Source organism: Antechinus flavipes, chromosome 4, assembly GCF_016432865.1.
Source record: "Antechinus flavipes isolate AdamAnt ecotype Samford, QLD, Australia chromosome 4, AdamAnt_v2, whole genome shotgun sequence".
Taxonomy (NCBI): Eukaryota; Metazoa; Chordata; class Mammalia; order Dasyuromorphia; family Dasyuridae; genus Antechinus; species Antechinus flavipes.
In genome coordinates this window covers 428,922,658-428,943,067 of record NC_067401.1, presented here as the reverse complement: position 1 = coordinate 428,943,067, position 20,410 = coordinate 428,922,658, and the positions used below count along the sequence as shown (strand labels likewise).

The following is a 20,410-nucleotide window of genomic DNA, read 5'->3' as shown; positions in this document are numbered from 1 at the left end:
AAAGAGACTAAGTACAGACAGATGGAAGTGGGAGTACAAATAAAGAGGGAAATGGGGGAAATGCAAGCATCTCATCCCCATGTTTGGGCAGCTGAATGGAGTTTGCTGCTCCTTCTCTTGAGTTCCGCACTCTGGGAGGGACAGTATCTGTTTAGATTTGTGTCTAAATTTAAACCCTGATTGCCTTGCCTCTTCTCCTCCTCTCCCCACCCTCTTTTCCTCCCTCCCTCCCTCGCTCCCTCCCTCCTTGTTCTCTGGGGCGCAGCCACTGGTCTCTGTCAGTTCCTAAGCTGAGCTGGGCTCCGCGGCTGCCCGAGCGCATTGCCCGGCGCTGGAAAGAAACTTTGCCCGAGCCGGCCGAGAGAAGGGAAAGTGCAGCGGGCAGCGCCAGGCTCAGGCAAAGCCTCCACACCAGGGATTCTGCCGCAGACACTCACTCTACACCTGGAAGACATGGAGGTAAAAGAAGTTCGTTGCCTAAAATCGTGTGCGCGTGCAGTAGTCAGGGTTTCTCACGATCAGTGCCCGTTAGAGTAAGTGACTGACTCACAGATTGACTGAATGTTACCTCCACTTCACATGGTACTTTTTCGGGAAGGGAGAATGGGGGGCGGGGGAGGGGGGGAACAGAAGGTCACATGAGGGTCATTCTGAGGGGCCGTAGGAGAAGGGCAAGGACTTGCTTCTCTGGACATATCCTCCATAGACCCTTAGGGCTTCCCCACCGTACCCAACCCTATCCCCCCCTCCCCAAACTTGGGCAAAACAGCCTCTCATTTCCTCCCAGGGGATGGTGCAGAGGGTCAGTAGGAAGGGAGGGAGGGTCGGGAAGGAGAAGGGTGAAGCTTCTAAGGGCTTTGAACCTTTTGATCAATGATCTCAATGGCTGTGGAATTTTTGAAAGCAGAAATCAGCAAGCACATGAGAGAGACTGCAAAAAGCGGAAGCCTCAGAGTCTGCAGGGATGGTCCTAAAACAGAAACAAATGGCAAAAGCTTCCTTTTGATGCAAGCCTGTTAGGAACATAACTTCTTTTTGTATAATAGGGACCGGGTCACTAAATAGTTTCTGAAGTCTTGCCTTTCCTCCATCTCATCTCCCCCATCACTTCCTGAAAAATCCCCCTTAGCTAAGCAGTCAGAGGACTCTCTCTGTTCCTTATACAACCTAGGACTGCTCTATAATCTTTTTCAGTGTGTGGTCCATACAAAGTAAAGGCTTGGTATTTCTCTGCCTTCCCCCATCCCTTCCCAGATGAATTCAGAAATCTCCTCTATTTCTGAAACTTAACAGATTTGGAATCAAGAGAGAACTGGGTTTGAGTTCCGTCATTTGCTAGCACTGTGACTGTTAGCCTCAGTTTCCTCATTTGTAAAATAAAGAAAACTTGCGGTGGAGAGGCAGTTCAGAGGATTAGATAGAGATTTACTTAGGTTGAAACATGGGTTCCAATTCTGCTTTTGAGATGACTGTAATCATGGTCACTTAACTTCTCAACTTCCCAGTCAACTGTCTAAGATTGCAGATTACCATTGAGTTGCCTACTATATCAATAAGGGGAGTTTCAACCCAAGAAGGACTAAAGACTGATTAGTTCAACAGACCAAAATAAACAGTATCCCTACAGAGGAGTGGAATAGAAAAAAAAAAAAAACATTTAATTTAGAATCAGAAAACCTAGATTGGAATTCTGGTTCTAATGCTTCCTCCCTGTATCACTTAAGAGAAGTCACTTAAACTTAACTTTTGGTTTCAGGTTTCTCATCTGCAAAAGGAGAGCTGAAGTGCCAATCACCAAGCATTTATTAAGCATCTATTTAGTGTCAGGCGCTGTGCTAGGCACTGGGAGTAGTACAAAGAGAAAAATGAAATGCTATCCTTCTTCAAAAAGCTTGCATCCTATTTGGTGAAACATGTAAACATATAAGTATATAGAGTAGTTATAAGGTATATTTTCTTGTTGACTAGTAGGAAGAGGCAGTAGTCACCGAGTAGAATCAGAAAAGGTCTCCCAGGTGGAATGTAAACTAAGCTTTGAAGGAAGCTGGAGATATTGGTGAGAATGGTGTGCATGCTGGGTACTGAGGGCAGCTTGTTCAAAAACATGGAGACAGGAACCTGGTATAACTAGGTGGTCTTTAAATTCCCTCTTAATTCTTAATCCCATGCTCCAGTTATGAAAGTACTTTATAATTTGTAAAGCCTTTCCTAAATGTGAGTGATTTATGCCTTTGGTAATTCCCCAACTACAGCTATCAAACGTCCCATATCCAGTAACATGATGGTTGCCTTTACTCGATCCCCTCCCCTCACTGATTTTGTGGCTTCTGTTAATGTCTACTGTAAACTACACAGTACTACCATGATTCTTGACCTAACGTTATGTTAAGTAGGGATTTGGATATCATAAGGGAAAAACAGTAGTAGAATGAGCATCCCTAGAGGAGTCAGCCAAGAGAGACAAATCTAACCTCAGCAGATAAGAGAAGAGCGTGTTGAGACGGAAAATTAATCCATGTTCCTCGTAGCCCCCACAGTCCCGTTGGCCTCGGGAACTGCCCTTTGAACATTCTGCCTATTCCAGCCTGAGTTCTACATGTACACATTTAGCAGAAGAATTACAATACTTTCTAACGAACTGTACGATCTCCAAGAAGCACAAAGTACCCTAGCAGATCACTCCCTAATTTTACAACATCTTGGGTAGGTGTATATTAATAATAGTAACTTGCAATCATAGAGTGCTTCAAAATTTGCAAAATATTTCCCTCACAATTGCCCTATGAGGAAGGCAATGCACATATTCTCATACCTGTTGTGCACATGAGTGAATTGAGACTTTGACAGTTCAGTTACCTAAAATTGTGCAGCTATTGAGGGACTGAGGGGGATTTCAAACCAATTTCTTCCACATTATTCCCCTCCATATGCTCTAGGATACAATGACACAAATCTCTTTGTTATGCCTTTGAACACAACACTCTTGCCAACTCCAGAAACTGTTAATGTCTATCTGTCCCCTGTTCCTGGAATCATCTCCCTGCTCATCTCTCTTCCTTGATTTTCCTAACTTCTTTTAAGTTTTACTAGTGATACATTCTGCAAGAAGCCTTTACCAGTCTCTTTCTCTTTGTCTTTGTTTGTCTCTGTCTGTCTGTCTCCTCACTCTTGCTCTGTCTGTCTGCCCCTCTCCCTTCTCCTTTACTGTCTCCTTTCCAATTCTTCCCTCCCTCTCTTCCTTTTCCTTTCAGATTATCTCCCGTTTGTCTTGTATATATTGGTTGTATACAGCATATACTTAATAAATGCTTGTTGGTTGTTTGATAATGTGTTAGAAAATGATTAATTGACTAGAAGTTGAGGAAGAAGAGCACTACAGGAATGGGAATTTGGGACCTGAGGAATAGGAACCATGTCAACAGAGGGAGATCATGACATTTAGAGTTCATAGTGCCCCTAAAGGCCATCTTCATTTTATGGTAGTGACCGGGTAGCACAATGGCTAGAGAGCTAATATATATTGATTGTATATAGTTTGCATGTTGTCTCTCTCATTAAAATGTCAGCTTCTGCAGAATAGGGACTGTCTTTTGGTACTTAGTACAGTTGTTATTTAGCACTGAGTAGGGAATCAATAAATCCTTCTTGACTTAACTTTATTCTACCCACAACCCCACAGAAGTATTATTGTCTCCATTTTTTAGATGAGGAAACAAATGGAAGCTCACAGAGTTGACGTGACTTTCTCATTGTGACTTACCATTCCTACAGAAGGCTATAGCCAGGATTATCACCTCATCTCTTCAAACAAAATTCAGATTCTTTCCACTCTAGCCTACTCCTATCGTGATGTCTCCTCCAGGGATAAAACTAAAAGCATCACAGGAGCAGTTCTAGGTCTTCCCAGCACTCTGTTTTCTACCCCTCCCATCCCCAACCCCAAAGCCAGTTAAGGCTCACTTGAGTCACCTTGGAGGTTTAATATGCAATACTCCAATGTTTCCACAAACTCATTTTGAAACTCAGTGCTGCGGTTGGTCCCACTGCTGTTGGCTGCACAGAATGGGGTGATCCCTAAATTAAAGCAGGAAGGAACTGGTTATTTAAGGCTCTCTAATAGGCTGCCCATGCAGACTGACTCTGAATGCCTAAACCCAGACAGTACTGGAGGCAGGAGGAGAGAAGACTCATGAACCCCAAAATGAGTCAGTGTGCTCATTTTTAAGATCAGGGGAACTTCTGCTGGTACACATTCAAGTCTGAGTATCCCTCTTTTCCTCCCCATGTAGTTCAGAAGCCCAAATATGGTTCAGCAAGGCATTTCAGGGCAAGAACAGATCAAGTAGGCCCCAGTCTCTAAGATGTTTCCTGGGGAGAACAAAGTTGGGTCATACTTCTCATGAGCTGGGTGAAAGGAACCACAGCAAAAGGAAAGATCTCCGTTCTTGAGGATTGGTTTTCCCTGCTAGCAGTAATCTCTCTTGTGGGGAGCCTGTGGTGGCTCACTGTAATTTATTACTACTCCCACTTAAAGACCTGTCTAATCTGCTTGAGGAAAAAATGGCTAAGATAAGAGGAGGCCAATTCTGGGTTCGAAAGCAGGTTGTTGTCTGAGGGCTAAAGGCAGGTCAGAACAGAGCTCCCCGAGGACTCATTTGACAGGGTTAGATTTTGAATGGTCCCTGGTTAAGTAGCTACTGTCTGAGCAAGTATTTGTACCTCTGTAAAAAAAGAAGCTGTTTCTCCCCCTCCCCCCAAAGCTAAGGGCAAATTGCCTTTGCAAAAAGTTGGTTGAGACCCTAGAATGCAAATGTTAGCAGCCTGGTACAAAATAGAGAGGGCTGGTTTCAAATCCCAGCTCTGTCATTTTCTCTTTATGTTGTTTAGGTGAGTCATTTAACTTCTCTAGGTCTCAGTTTCCTTCTCTGTGAAATGAGGTAGTTGGACTATATAAACTCCAAAGTTCCTTCCCACTCTAAATCTGTGAATCTGAGAACTGCAGTTACCTTGTGTCCTGATAACCTCACTAGGGGGAGAACCAACATGGACAGCATGAATTATATAATTTATTTTTAATAAAATAGAGTTTTGTCATTTTCAAGGACATAGAGTAACTCCAAATAGAACACCGAGATCCACTCATCCATTAATTCCAACTGGTTCCTGGCTAAAGTGATCAAGGAACCCCTGAGACAAGGCTCCAGTCTTGTTTCACAGGATAAGTTCATCAGAGAGGAGGTGCACCTGACTTGGGACCTGAAGAACCAAAAGGATATCAACAGAGGGAGATCATGATGCCCCAAAAGGCCATCTAGTCCAAACCTTTTATTTTATAGTAGTGATCCAGAGGCACAAGGGACTTCTAGAGAGCTAGGTCTGGAGTCAAGAAGACCTGAGTTCAAAGCCATCTTTGGACACTTAATAACAAGTTACTTATTCTCTCAGCCCATTTCCTTAATTGTAAACTAGGGATCATTATTGCATCTACTTTCCAGGATTGCTGCAAGGCTCAAATGAAATCATATTTATATGTTAAACACATAATTAGGCACTTAATAAATGCTTATTTCTTTCCTTCTTTTAGGATGAGGGACATGAGACACCTAGAGGTTAAATGACTTACCTAAAGCAACACATCTAATAAATGTCAGAGATAGGATTTAATTCAACTCTTCCTTACTTTGGGACCAGCATTTTATCAACTGCATTAAGCTGACTTTATGAGGTAAATTGAGTTCAGTTAAAATAAATGATTTGCCCAAGATGGATAGTAAAAAATAGAGTTGGTACTTGAATAAAATCCTTGCTACTGAGTCTAGTATCCTTTCTTCTATATCCATATTGGAGGGTAGAGATGAGGGTAGCAATTTGAACCTTCCTCATCTTCATCTTCACAGACTCAAAACTGGAAAAGGACAGGATGAGAAAGAAGACATTTTTCCCCCTGTGGCAATTGGGGTTAAGTGACTTGCCCAGGGTCACACAGTTAGGTGTTAAGTGTCTGAGGCCAGATTTGAAATCAGATCCTCCTGAATTTAGGGCTGGTGCTCTATCCACTGCACCACCTAGCTGTCCCAAAATGACATCTTTTAAAGCAAGATGTCCAGCATGACTTGCAACAAGCCAGGCGTACCTCCTCTCTGACTCCCCTTAATGCCTTTCTTCCTTGACCTCTTCTATTCAGTTAATAATTTTCTAATACATTATCAATCAATCAATTAGTATTTATTATGTTCTAGGTACTGCTTCTGGGACTTAGGAAAGCAGAAGTAAAGTTCCCCTACCCTCAAAGAGCCCACAGTATATAGGAAAGACTATATATATATATATAAACATACAATGGTGTTTAGAGCATAGCAAGTGTTTAATGAAATACATTTAAATCCAGTGCTATTGGAATATACAAAATAATTACAATGTGGTTTTGCAAAGATAGGGAGATCAGAAATGGCCTTATGTGGTTGCTCTTGAACTGAGTCTTAAAGGAAACCAGGAAATTCAAACAGTAACAAGGAGGAATTAGTGCATTCCAGTTTGTGCAAATTCTGTTAAAAATGGTGTTCTCGTATTTTAAATATTCTTCTTGCCCTCAAAATTATTTATATATTGCACTAAGCATTAAGAAGCTGTAACCATAGCAGACAACTAGGAGGTACAGTGGATAGGGTGATAGACCTGGAATCAGAAACACTTATTTTGGTGAGTTCAAATCTGCCCTCAGAGACTTGATAACTTTGTGATCCGGGGCAAGTCATTTAAACTTGTTTGCCTCAGTTCCTTTATCTGTAAAATAAGCTGAAGAAGGAAATGGCAAACCACTGCAATATCTTATCAAGAAAACTCCAAATGGGATCACGAAGAGTTGGACACAATTGAAATGACTCAACAATGTTAAAGTGGAAAGGGTACAGGATTTGGAGTCTCCCTAACCTCGGCTGGGTCTTCACTACTCCATATCAATCCTTTGCATCTATACCTCATCCATTTCCCATTACATTCTTCCAAGAACTGTTCTAACCCTTACTTTCTCTCTTGATACTATGCCATTTCTGTTCAGTTTCAGGAGATAACCTTATCTCTTATTTTGCTAAGGAAATGAATGGATACTGTCCAACAAGAAGTTTCTCACCTCTTCTAAACACTTTAAAATTCTCCTCCATCTTCTTCCTTATTTCTAATTCCAGGCAAGTTCACACTTGCCCTTGTTAAGTCATTCTGTTGTACCCTGGAGCCCATCCCCTCCTCTCTCCTCCATGACCCTGTTCCATTATTTGTACTACCATCATCACACATCTTCTGTCTTTCCCTTCTTTCTGCTGGCTCCTCCTGACTTGTGAATATACCCTCTCCAATCTTAAAAACAAAAACAAAAAATGTCAACCTTTCTTTGATACTCATAGCTTCTTAAATTATCATCCTCTATCTTTCTTTGTATCTTTCTCTTTGTGTCTCTGTCCATCTTTCTGTCTTTGTATCTCTCTCTTGTCTCTCTGTCTATCCGTCTGTTTCTGTCTCTGTCTCTTCTTCTTTTCTCTTTGTCTTTCTCTGTTTCTCCATCTCTCTGTCTCTCCTTTCACTATCAAATTTATGGAAAGAATTGTTTACATTCACTGCCTCCATTTCCTTCCCATCCAATTGCACCTGCACCAAAGAATCATAAAATCTTAGGGCTAAAAAGTATCTGAGTCTTCCAGGCATCTCATTCCTGAATAGGAATTTCCTCTACAACTTCCCTGATAAGCAACCATTATTAGTAGAGCCAGCATGGTGTTGTGGAAAGAACCTGGCATCAAAAGTCAGAGAATGTGGCTTTGAATCCAGGTCTTTCAGAAGATTTCCTGTATGACTCTGGTCACGCGAGCAACCATTATTAGGAAGTTTTTCTTTACTTCCACCTAAAATTTGCCTCTGTAACTTCTGCTCTGTCTACAACCAAGCAAAACAAGTTGAATGTCTCATCTATGAAATGACACCTTAAATACTTGAAGACAATTATCCTATTTTTTCAACTAAACATACATAATTCCTCCAGCCAGTCCCCCTTTGGTATAGTGGTTAGCCTCTAGATCCTTCACTATCATATCCCCCCTTTCTTTGGAAGAGTTCCAATTTCCTAAAGTCATTCCTAGAATGTGGTACCTAAAACTGAACATTTGGTACTATGTATTCTGATTAGGGCAGCAGTGAGACACTTTCCTTCATCCCAAAGATAGATTGTGTTTATGGACATCCTTTTGGCTGTCATGATACTGTCAATTCATCCTGAACTTGAAGTCTACTCAAATCCCAGATAGTTTTCACATGAATTAGCAAGACAACTCCCTCATTCTGCATTTGTAAAACTGAGTTTCTGAAACCATACATGGAACTTTATATTGATCTCTACTAAAAGTCATCTTATAAAATTCACTATACTGGTCTGACAAGTTTCTATGGCTCCTGACTTTTGGCAATCTGACTTCTGTGTCCATGATATTCTCCTGAAATAGGTTTTTCCAAGGCCACTAATGACTGCCTACTTGTTTAATCAGATGACCTTTTTTTTTTTTTTTAAATGTTATCACTCTTTTTGACTTACTTCTTGGCAACTGTTGAACATCATTTTATAGCATTACCTATCTTCATTCTTTCTTCTTTGGATTCTGCTATACTGAAACTCAGTGGTTCCCCCTTTATATTGTAAGTTTCTTGAGGGCAGGGACTGTCTTTAGCTTTTCCTTGTATCCCCAGAGCTTAGCACAGTACTTTGCACACAGTAGGCACTTATTAAATGTTTATTGACTGACCTATTGATTCTTCAATCTCTATAGCTACTCTTCTGTTTCATTTGCTGATTTATTATTCTCCCATTCCTTAAAACTGAATATTTCCTTCAGGTTTCCATCTTAGGAATTTTCTTATTTTTTCTCCCTTTCTTTACTCTTCTTTGTCACTCTTAACCATTTCCATGGCTTTAACTTTCACTTTCACACACAGATATCTTCACAATCTCTTATCTCTATCTCCAACCTCTCCCTACACCTCTAATGTCATGTCTTCTAATATCCACACTTGCATGTCCCATCAGCATCTCAAAGATAACAGGTCCCAAACTAAAACCCTCAACTTCTCCCCAAAGCAATTTCTCCACCTAACTAATCCACACCCACCAATTATACAGCCCTCTAGACATTTAGTCCAGTAATTTCAAAAACATCTTTGACTTTTTCTTCTCCTTCACTACCTACATACAATATATTTGCCAAATACTACTGCTTCTGTCAGTAGTAACTAACATCCACTCCTTTTCTGCTCCCATTTCAACTCTCCAAGTCAGGTCCTTATCTCTATTCCCCTTGAGTTGTAATAGCCTCCTACCTCCTTTTCTTTACTCCACTCTATCCCTTCTCCAATCTTTCCACAAGAAAATTCTCTTAATGCATCAATCTGTTCATGTGATACATTTACTTGAAAATCTTCAGTGGGTTGCCCATTGATTCCTAAATAAAAATACAAATTCATTCTTTCATTCAAGGACTCCCAAAATCTGGCCCCAGCTGACCTTTATAGCTCATCTCATACAACTCTCCTTCATAATCTGTTCCATTCAACTAGACTGCTTTTGATTCCCCATTTTCATCCATTCCTTTTTTATCTCCTCTTATCTTTGTTCTCATCCTCTTTCATGATTAGAATGGACTTTCCCTCTGTCTATATCAGTGGTTCTCAAACTTTTGTTCTCAGTATCTTCATGTTGTTAAAAAAACTATGGAGGATCTGTTCAAAGAGTTTTTGTTCACATGGATTATATTTATAGCTATTTACTATATTAGAAATAAAAAATAATTTTGAATTTGTAGACCCCCTGAAAGGGTTTCAGAGACCCCAACAGTTCTTTGGATTACACTTTGAGGACCACTGGTCTATATGTTTCATTTTCCTGCCTCTGAAGGTCTAACTTAAGCAAGAAGCCTTCTCTGACCCTTCTCCCTCCCAAATGAAAGGGATTCCTTGTTCCCGCTTCAAATTTCTCAAAGTACTTTTCCTGACCCTCTACTTTGTACTTATCACATTTTCTCATGTATCACATTTATGGCCATGTCTTCTCCTCCCAATCCGATCAGATCTACCTCAGGCATTTTTTGGTTCCTTCTCCTATCTCCACGACACATCCTTAGCATAGTTTCTTATTTATGGCAGGTACTTGATGCTTGTTGAATTGAAATGATTTTAAATTGAAAATAATCATAGAATTTACCCATTCACAGAACTAAAAACAGAACTCCATTCTTATCTTACGTCTCCTCCTAACCACATGTTTAGTGCCTTTCTTGGAATTCCTGGCTACAAGGGAGGGAGGTGGGTCCTGGAATAGGGAGTGATGGGCCTCAAATTGAGCAGTTTGGCTGAGCCAAATTTGTGTTGGGCTGTCTCATTCTATCTGCCAACACTCCCAATTACAATAGCTCCCATTTACCAGGCACCTTTCATTTGGCCAGACTGAATCAGGGGGGAGAAGGGGGTGGGGTGGCTAAGGTAGTCAGACTGTAATGCTGTAATGACACAAACTTGAGCCCAGGCAGGCAGGGAGACCTATCATAGAGGCTGTGATTTAACATTCCTGGCTTGGAGTCAAATTTCAGGGCCCTTATCCCCAACATGGCTTCTCATACCATAGCAAGTCAAACAGTAAGAGAGTGATCAGTCCGTGGGAAATCTGAAAGCTGTGGTGGCCGAGCAGACAGGGTAATCTTATCAGGGCGGCAAAAGAGAATGCTGGTTCCAGAGGAATCCAGAGGTGGCAAACTGGATTTCTCCAATAACAACTCTCTCTGAGCAAGCCATAGATATCTCCATGCTAGCCACCCCCCGACTCTCCTCTCCCAGAATTCTTGCATCTCAAAGTTCTATCCTGACATTGTCCTTCCACAGGAAGATTTATTTTTTAAGGATGTTTCCCCACTTTTCAGAGTAGAAAACAAAGATATAGAAACACATCTAGAAACACTATTTAATTATGCTAATTATTGGAACACTCATTGATGATTCTAAGTACTTATCCAAGAAAAATTTCATTTAATAGGCAAGAGAGAAAAACCTAAGGGATGAGAAGAAAAAGAAAGATATAAAGCTTCTGTTTAGCAAGGGTTTACTGAAAAAAAAAAAAAACTGCCCACATGGCTCATTTTAGTGTTCCAACTTAAATATGTGTTTATACATTCATATTATTTTCTGTATATTCACAAAAGTGGTTGGCCTTGGGGTCAGAGGACTTGAAGTTATGTCCCAGTTCTGCTTCTTACAACCTCTGTGATCTTTGGCCAAATTAGTTACCGCCTGTGGAGCTCTTATTTTCTCACCTATAAAAAATTTTTTTAAGCACTTTCTTTGCAAAGGTGGGAAAGTGGGTATTGAATATTGTATATACCTTCAGATACAGTTGACATATTGCTTGATTTTGCTGACCTACTTTTTTCCCCTCACTTTTAAAATTCTTTTTATGAGGAAAGGCTCACTGGTAGGGGAAAGGGCTAAGATACATTCAAAAATAAAGATAGTGTTCAAAAATCAAGAAAAAGAAGACTTTTTTCCTTTAAATTGAGTGAGTGACCTCTAAATTCTCTTCCCACTTTAAATACTGTATTTCAACTTTGAAGTCATTCTCTTCACCATCTGGGACATCAACTTGTTCTAGGAATACAGAAGAGACAAAGACATTGAAATAAATCTCTTCTCCAGCTTACCAGATCCTCCCTCAGGCCCCAGAGAAATGGATTGGAAAGATCCATGTATAAGTTGTATATTGTTAATGTGTTGTCATATATTGTTAATAATACAATATTGTTAATATTGTATAAGTTAATGGCCTGTTTTCTCTTGGTCTAGCCAGAGAAATGGATTGGAAAGATCCATGTATAAATTATATATTGTTAATGTGTTGTCATATATAGTTAATAACATAATAAGACAATATTATTAATATTGTATAAGTTAATGGCCTGTTTTCTCTTGGTCTAGCCTTGAAATAACAAAAACATCCTTGTCCTTTGTGTGATTATTAGGAGCTCTTTCCTTACTCACCCTTATGATACCCATCACCTCAACAGGTATTCTATACACAGTAAGTCATGTATCCTTACATAAATTCTCTTTCTGTAGTGGGACTTGGTCAAGAAGCCCGGCCTTATCCCACAATTCCAATTTCTTGGGAATTAGCCTCAGAACTCACCTGAACCTCTCCCATTCTTTCACCCTTCATAATCATTCATTTCTCAGGCTTCTTGATGCTAATTTTATCTTTTGTTTCATCTCCATTTGTCGACATTAAAAAAAAAAAAAAAAAACTTCTGTGTTCTAATCCAATCCACTCATTTTACAATGAAAACTGAGCTTTAGATGATAGTAATTATCAAATTTGGGATTTGAATCCAGGTCCTCTGGCTCTAGGGCAAGGTCCCTGCCCTTAACAACCCTTCAACCCAATAACGCCTGCTATTATTCCTTTGTTCCTGTCTCTCCTTATGATATCCATCTTCCATAACTCCAAATGAATACTCCTAAAGCATTGCACTGATTATGTTATTACCTTTAGGATAAAATCTAAACTCCTCAAAATAGGGAAGGCATTTTCTCTAGCTGTCCCTCATCTGGAAAGTTCTTCTTCCCTATCTCTGCTTACGAGCTACCCCACCTTCCTTCAAATTCCAACTAAAATCCCACATTGTGCAGAGAGCCTTTTCTAACCCTTCTTAATTCTAGTGTTCTCCTTCGGTTGATTATTTCCTGTTTATCCAGTATATTTGTTTGTCTGTTGTCTCCCCCATTAGATTGTACTGTCTTTTGCCTCTTTTTACTTATTATTTAGCACAATGCTTGACACATAAATTTTAAATTATAGTGCTTAATAAATGATTTTTGACTGATTGGTATTAAAAGCCCTCCTTGATCTTTCTCTAGCCTCTCTTTTCAGATTTATTTTATATACTATCAATACTCAAACATTCTATACTTCATATATTTCATACAATGGGATCTATTTGCTTTTCTCTGAATTGGAGTTCTGGTTTTCCACCTCTCTATCTTTGAACAGGCTGTCCCTAACACTTGGTATGCACTCCTCCCTTAGCTCAGTCTTTTAGGATTCTGAACTTCCTCTCAACTCTGATGTCCTCTCTTCTTGAAGCCTTTTCTAATTCCCCGTCCTGGTCAGTATTCTCCCCTTTTCCCAAATTATCTTTCTTTTTTTTAACCTTTAAGTGTAACTCTTTGAAAATAGGAACCAGTGTTCATTTTTTTGGTTCTTGCCTTCCTGGCATGCAACTCCATATCTGGCACATAGTAAGTGCCTTTTAAAGTTTGATGAATTGAATTGGAAGGGTGTAGAGATCATGGACCATAACTGTTTGTGGTGTAAAGATTCAGGCATTTAGACATTACCAGAAGGACTCCCTGGCTTCAGCTCCTGACCTCAATTTGCTGACTTTGCTTAGCACTAGCAGGGGATCTGGGTGGTATAAATTACCCAAGCTGGGAAGATGAAGATCTATCATCAAAGGCTGATATAATTTCTTATCTTGACCTTAGAATATCCCATATAATAATAGTAGCTAGTAATTGTATGAAGTGCTTGAAAATTTGCAAAGAACTTTATAAATATTATCTCATTTTATCCACAAATATAGATGCTATACACATATATATAGATGCTATTATTTAATCCCCATTTTACAGATGAGAAAACTAAGATTAAATCACTTTTCAGACTCTAATAAATATCTGGGGTTAGATGTGAATTTAGGCCTTTCTCTTTCCAAGACCAGTGCTCTGCCTACTATATCAACTAGTTGCTCTAAACATATAAGTATATTTTCTATAAATATAACAGAAAAAGCAGGATCTATCCTCAAGAAGTTTATGATCTAATTGTGTAGATTCAGAGATTTAGATCTGGAAAGATTCTCAGAGATCATCTAATCCAGGGCTTCTTTACCTGAGGTCCATGAATTCATTTAAAAAAATATTTTGATAATTATATCCATATAATTGATTTTCTTTCTAATCCTATGCATTTGAAAACATTATTCTGAGAACAGGGTCCATAACTTCACTAAATTGTCAAAGATGTCCATGACACAAAAAAAGATAAGAATCCCAGATCTAAAATAAACATAATCCCTGCTACTGAGGAAGCTGAGGCTGACAGATCTTTGGAGCTCAAGAGTTCTGAGCTTCAATGCAACTAAAATCATTGTGGCGCCACCTAACTTAAATATCTGTGCCACATTAAGTGCCTATCACATCAGGCAACGTGATGGTCACCACCATCCCCCTAAGAGTGGAGCGGTCAACAGGTTGTCTAAGGAGGTGGAACCCAACCAGGCAGGAAACAGAGCAAAGTCAAAGCGATGCTAATCAATGGGGGAAAGAGGAGAGGGCGGGTCCTGCCCATGAATGGCCAATACACTTCCATCTTGGGCAAGATAGGAAAACATAGAATTTTAAAAAGTTTTGTGCTTTAATCCAATCCCCTCATTTTACTGTTGAGGAAACTGAGCTTTAGGTGAAAAAAGTAGTAATTACCAGATATGAGATTTGAATTCATGTCCTCTGTCTCTAGGGTAAGAGTTTTAGAACCACTGAAGTATTCACAGGGCTCTTTAAAAAGCACCATTTTTTATTGTTAGGTGATCCCCTTATTTGCATCCAAAGATTCACCTCTAAACTTAGTTGTTCCTGAAGTTCAGCTTCTCTCTCTGTATCTGGACCTCTCCCTCTCCTCTTCCTCCTCCTCTTCTTCTTCTTCTTCCTCCTTCTCCTCCTTCTCTTTCTTCCTCCTCCTCCTCCTCCTTCTTCCTCCTCCTCCTTTTCCTTCTCCTTCTTTTCTTTCTCCTCTTCCTCCTCTTTTTCCTTCCATCTCTCCTTCTCTGTGTCCGTATTTGTCCCTCTCCCTCTCCCTCTCTTAACCTTCCTTCCTTCCCTCCCTCCCCCTCTCCTTTACCTCCCTTCCTTTCATCCTTTCCTCCCTCCTTCTTTATCTGACTCGTTGTCTTTCTCTTTTTGTTTCTCTGTCTCTCTGTCTCTGTCTCTGTCTCTGTCTCTGTCTCTGTCTCTCTCTCTCTCTCTCTCTCACACACACACACACACACACACACACACACACACGCACACACAGAAAATATCTCAGGCTTATTGCTTTAGTGTGTAGCCAACAAACCTTGCAGTCTTGCCTGGCGCCAGTACCCAAAGGATAGAAAATAAATTTGAAACCTACCCCAGGGTCAGGTCTACAGCCTGGAAAATAAATCTTTTAAAAGGAGGTCACAAAGCCTTATTCCTTGTCCCCTTTGGTTCCTTTCATAGAAAAAGTGCCATTTAAAAAAATCTTGCCAGGCTCCTCTAGTCTCAATCCTACTCTTTTCTTGACCTACTATCATCTCTTCCATTATGGCTGCCCATCTCCACTAAGTTCTGAAAATCCAGCTATGTTCCCATGAGTATTCACATCACTGATGTAGGGATTTAACTGAGAGCAGGAGGATTGTAAACTGGAGGATAGCAAACAGGAAACAGCCCAGTTACTGACTGACCATGCAGCCAGAGGTATAGGAACCTGAACCCTCTGCCCCTATTGCAAGAGCTCTGTCTTTAAGAGTTCAAATCAACAAGCATTTAGGGAACAGTTTCATGAAACATTTCTGTGTGTGGCACTGTGCATGCTGGGAAGACAAATACAGACGAAAGAAAAGATATTCCTTGACCTCAGGGAACTTGTTTTAATATAGGAAGACATTATATAAAAGGCAGAAGAAGAGAGGGGGAGGGGGATGAGGGAAAACTGCCCAATCTGGCAATGAAGTCTGGAGGGAAAGGAGTGAAGGATGGCCTGACATAGGTTGTTCATTTGTTCAACTCTGTGTGACAAAGTCCATGGTGTTTTCTTGGAAAAAATATCAGAATGATTTGTCTTTACCTCCTTCAGCTCATTTTACAAGTGAGGAAACTGAGGCAAGCAATATTAAGTGACTTGTCTAAGATCTAACAGCTACTAAATGTCTCAGACTGGATTTGAAGTCAGAACTGCCTGATTCCAGGGCTGGTGCTCTATCCACTTCTCTCCCTAGTCATAGGTATTTAATAAATGTTTGTTGATTAATTGATTGAGTAACCTTTGGCTAAATCAGAATCATAGGAGAAAATTAGGGCTCTGTGCTTAGAGGTCAGGAAGACTTGAGGTATAAATTTGGTCTCAGAAACTTAATAATTCTGTGACCCTAGACCTTTAACCTCTATTAACTTAATCCACTCAAGAAGGAAATGGTGAATTCCTCCAGCATCTTTGCTAAGAAAGTCCATGGTCCCTGGGGTCAGGAAGAGTCAAAAAAACAAACTGAACAACAATAATCAGAATCATAGCAAGGGTGTGGTGAGTATGAACACAAACATAGGCCAAGTACCAAGTTTATTGGTTCCACGAATGCAGAGAGAATTTTATCTAAATCTTGTTTCTCCCTAACACATAACACAAATTGTAGACATTGCTAAACTCTTAATAAATATTCAATAAATTGAATTTTAAAATGTGTGAATAAGTTTATTCCAAACCTACATGGTTCAACTGGTGCCATTTTGAAACACTCTTTTGCCTTGCCTAAACTGGATCTAGCACAGTTTAAGGGAGCAAGAAGTAATGAAAGTTGTCCTTATGAGGGGGAGATGGAACTCCTCCATTAGAAGTACCTTGGCAACTTTAATGCTACTCTGCCAAACCCTCTCACCAGAAGAAAGACAAGGCTGTTTTGTTATGTATTTCTATATTAATAGTGCTAGTCAAAACTGTACAATGCAGGAGAAAGTGGGATCTGCCATTTGTTTCTAGTGCCATCTCGGTTGAGTAGCAGATTCTGCTCCAGAACCCAAATGTCCAGGGTTCTAGAGTTCTAGTCATTGACATTCAACGAGCTTTGCTGGTATTTGCATCCCAGAAGCTGGTTTGTTCTTACTGATGCTGCATGTTGTGGCTGGGAGATATTTGTTTCCCCAATTAATACCTCTCTGTCTATCCTCTGAGTATGAGAATCATGCAGAGCACAAGACAGAAAAGGAAGTGTCCTGAAACCATTATCAGCCTTTCTTTGGTGGTCAAACCACCTACTTGCCACATCCATCTCCAAACACATCCTCTTCATAACCATGGCCTTTCTGTTCAGAGGAAGATATGGGTAGATTGGGAGGACTCCTTCCATTGGGAGCAGAAGGCATTAGATCGATCTAGCCAGAAATTGTCCTCATCTACTCAAGCAAACAATTAAACAGCGTTTGTTAACCATATAACACAGATCTGGCACTGTACTAAGCACTGGGCGTTCAAATACAAAAGTAACAGTCTTGCCCTTCCCTCAAGGAGTTTACCTTCTATTGGCTCATCATTGGGAGACAAACAAAGGCTCCTGGAATTAGTAGGAGATTTCTACTGTTCATCTTGTCCAAACTTCTGCTTACTACAAGTACTGGCAGAGTTATATCCTAATGGATTTGATTTGATTTGATTTTTCGGGAGAGCAGGTGTCTGCAAATAGGACTCCATGATTGTAAGGAACTCATCCATAGCTGTACAGTCTTAACAAGGTACTGAAAGGTTAATAACTTGCCTCTAGTTACACTAGCTAATGTGTCGAAGACAAAGACTCTGACCTCAGGTCTCTCTGCCTGCAAGGCCAGTCCCCTATCCACTCCCTTATATTTATCTGGAAGGTTAATAATTCTTGCTTTATGTTTTTCCAGCTCCTCCCATACATTATCTCCTTGTTCTCAAAGGCCCCCAGGGAAAGAGATCTGTATGGCTCCATCCCTCTGTTCCAAAGACTCACTCTTGTTTCATACAACTCTCTGGGTCAACAGAGAGTTCTTATGTGTAATCTATTGAAATTTGAGCCTCTTCCTCAGCACAAAGAATATCTTTCTTCGAATATATCTTAAGCCCTTGTTTCTCATTCCTTTGGGGGAAGAGTGGGAAAGGTGAGTAGGACTGGAAGAAAGGATGAAGGCTTTCCCTTCAGAAGCAAAGAAATCTAGGAGAAAAACAAGAGGGAACATGAAGGCAATTCTATTTTACACTTTGCCTACATAACACTTGCCAGATTGGTGTACCATCATATTGAGAGGACCATGACCCAGCTCCCAGGGAGTACTGTTACAGACAAGGTAACCCTTGAGATTTAAAATCTATTACTCTCCTTTCAATGGCAATGAGCCTGTTGGTCTAATAGGATCAGCCATCCTGGATTATCCACATACCTTTTTTCTCGAAAGTCATACAAGGTCAGATCAAAAGGTGAACAGGAAATCCATATTCTTATCTGTATTTATATAATGCTTATCATGGTAATTCCTATACCTAAACCACAGAAACAAACCTTATGTGTATACTTAAGATCTGTTAGAAATCAGAAAGTGCCAAAAAGCAACTGCAGAATTTTATTTCTCTTTTTTGCCACATCATATCTGTGATTCTGAGCAAGAGACTTCATCTCTCTGGGTAATAATAGCAGTAATCAAAAATACCTTACATTTCTATAGCATTGTCTATGTATCTAGTCATTTTCACATAGATTCACCTTTTTCCTCAATCATACCTAGAGTTTTTGCCCGGCAGAATCTTTTCTATTATGTTTCATTACTAGTTAGATTTTAGAGGTAGAAAGAACATTAGGGATTATCAAATCCAGACCCTTCATTTTACAAATGAAGAAGCACAGATATAGGGAGATTTAGACTTGTCCACTGTCATTAGTGATGGAGCTAAATAAGCCTTGAATCCCCAGTCTGGTGTTTTTAAAACTTCTGTTATGTGTATCCTGGAAACCTGAATTCAAATCTAGCTCCAAACACTTACTAGCTGTGTGACTCTTGGTGAATCTCATAATTGTATTTGCCTCAGTTTCCTCATATGTAAAATAAGCTGGAGAAGAAAATGGCAAACCACTTCTCTTTGCCAAGAAAAACTAAATGAGGTCACAGGGAGTCAGACATGATAACCTCTAAAGTCCTAGTATGGTTATTTGCTCACAGAGGCATTTTTAAACTGGAGTCTGTGAACTCAGCTCTTTTTTTTTTCATACTTTGAAAACTACATTTGAATATAATTGATTTCTTTTTAATCCTAGGTATTATTATTTTAGACGTGAAAACATTATTCTAAGTTGCTAAAGGTGTTCATCACACACACACACACACACACACACACACACACATAAGCTTAAGAACTTTTGTTGTAGAAACTAAGAAAATGTTTTTTAATTAAATAGTGGGTGAATGTTAGGTTTATATAAAAGAGACAAATGTATTTAGGAGACAGTTTTAAATGGAATAATCCAAGGTTAAGTGCAGTCCTGGCAGAGAGCAGAAGGATGAACAAAGTAACTTCTAATGTTTTCTTCCAGCCCCAAGATCCTAGGCTTTTTCACTGTTAAGATTACTCATGTTATTCAGTACATAAGCTACTCTTGGTAAATATTTACTGGTAACCTCTTATAGGAAACTGATCTTCAGAGAAGATCAACCAATCAATAATCATTTATTAAGCACCTACTATATACTAGGTACTGTGCTAAGTATTAGGCATATAAAAAGAGGAAAAAGATTGTGCTCTCAAAAAGCTTATAATCATATGGGGAGGGAAGGGAAACAAAATATAAACGAATCTAAACAAAATAAACTATATCGGATAAATAAGATACAGGATAAGTAGGAGATAATTAACAGAGAGAAGGCACTGGAATTAAGAGGAGTTGGAGAAGGCGTCTATGGGAGGGGGATTTTAGTTGGGATTTAAAAGGAAACCAGGAAGAGGAAAGTCTCTATTGAAACCAGATTAAAAAGTAATTGTTAATATTTTTCAAAACATTTAAAATATAAGGTAGCTAGATAACATTAATATGTGGCTTTCTACATCAATATGTGGCCATGAAGCATCCTTATATAGTTTGTTGTTGTTGCTAGTCAATTTTAGTCATCTCCTATTCTTCATGACCCCTTTTGGGGTTTTCTTGGCAAAGATACTGGAGTAGTTTGCCATTTCCTTTTCCAATTCATTTGACAGGTGAGGGAACTGAGGCAAGCAGGGTCAAATGATTTATTCAGGGTCATCTAGCTACTGTCTGAAACCAGATTTGAACTTATGAAGATGAGTCTTCTTGACTCTAAGCCTGGCACTCTACCCACCTTGCTGCCTGTATATGCATTTTAGTGGGCTCTATTTCTATTTGAGCTTGACATTACTATCTTAGAGGTATGTCTTTGTTGTAGATCCTGTCTTATTAAGCGTGCTAATGGATGATTTGGAGAAAATAGAGAGGCCATGTTGGACACATTTATTGAGGGTTTAATGTTCAGAAGGGTCAATTATACAGAAAATGACAGAATCCCAGTTTGC

The 20,410-nt window shown here is 39.6% G+C and overlaps 1 protein-coding gene across 2 annotated transcripts in view; it reads left to right on the top strand.

Annotated features, from left to right (window-relative positions):
* Window positions 1-248: 248 nt before the first annotated feature.
* RCSD1 (RCSD domain containing 1) overlaps window positions 249-20,410 on the top strand; it is an 83,353-nt gene continuing 63,191 nt past the window's right edge. Inside the window, exon 1 of one of the 2 annotated variants that reach the window (XM_051999024.1) lies at window positions 249-459. In XM_051999024.1, coding sequence (XP_051854984.1) covers window positions 454-459 — 6 coding nt within the window. In that variant the 5' untranslated portion in view covers window positions 249-453. The remainder of the gene's footprint in view (window positions 460-20,410) is intronic. The other variant, XM_051999023.1, reaches the window with a different exon arrangement.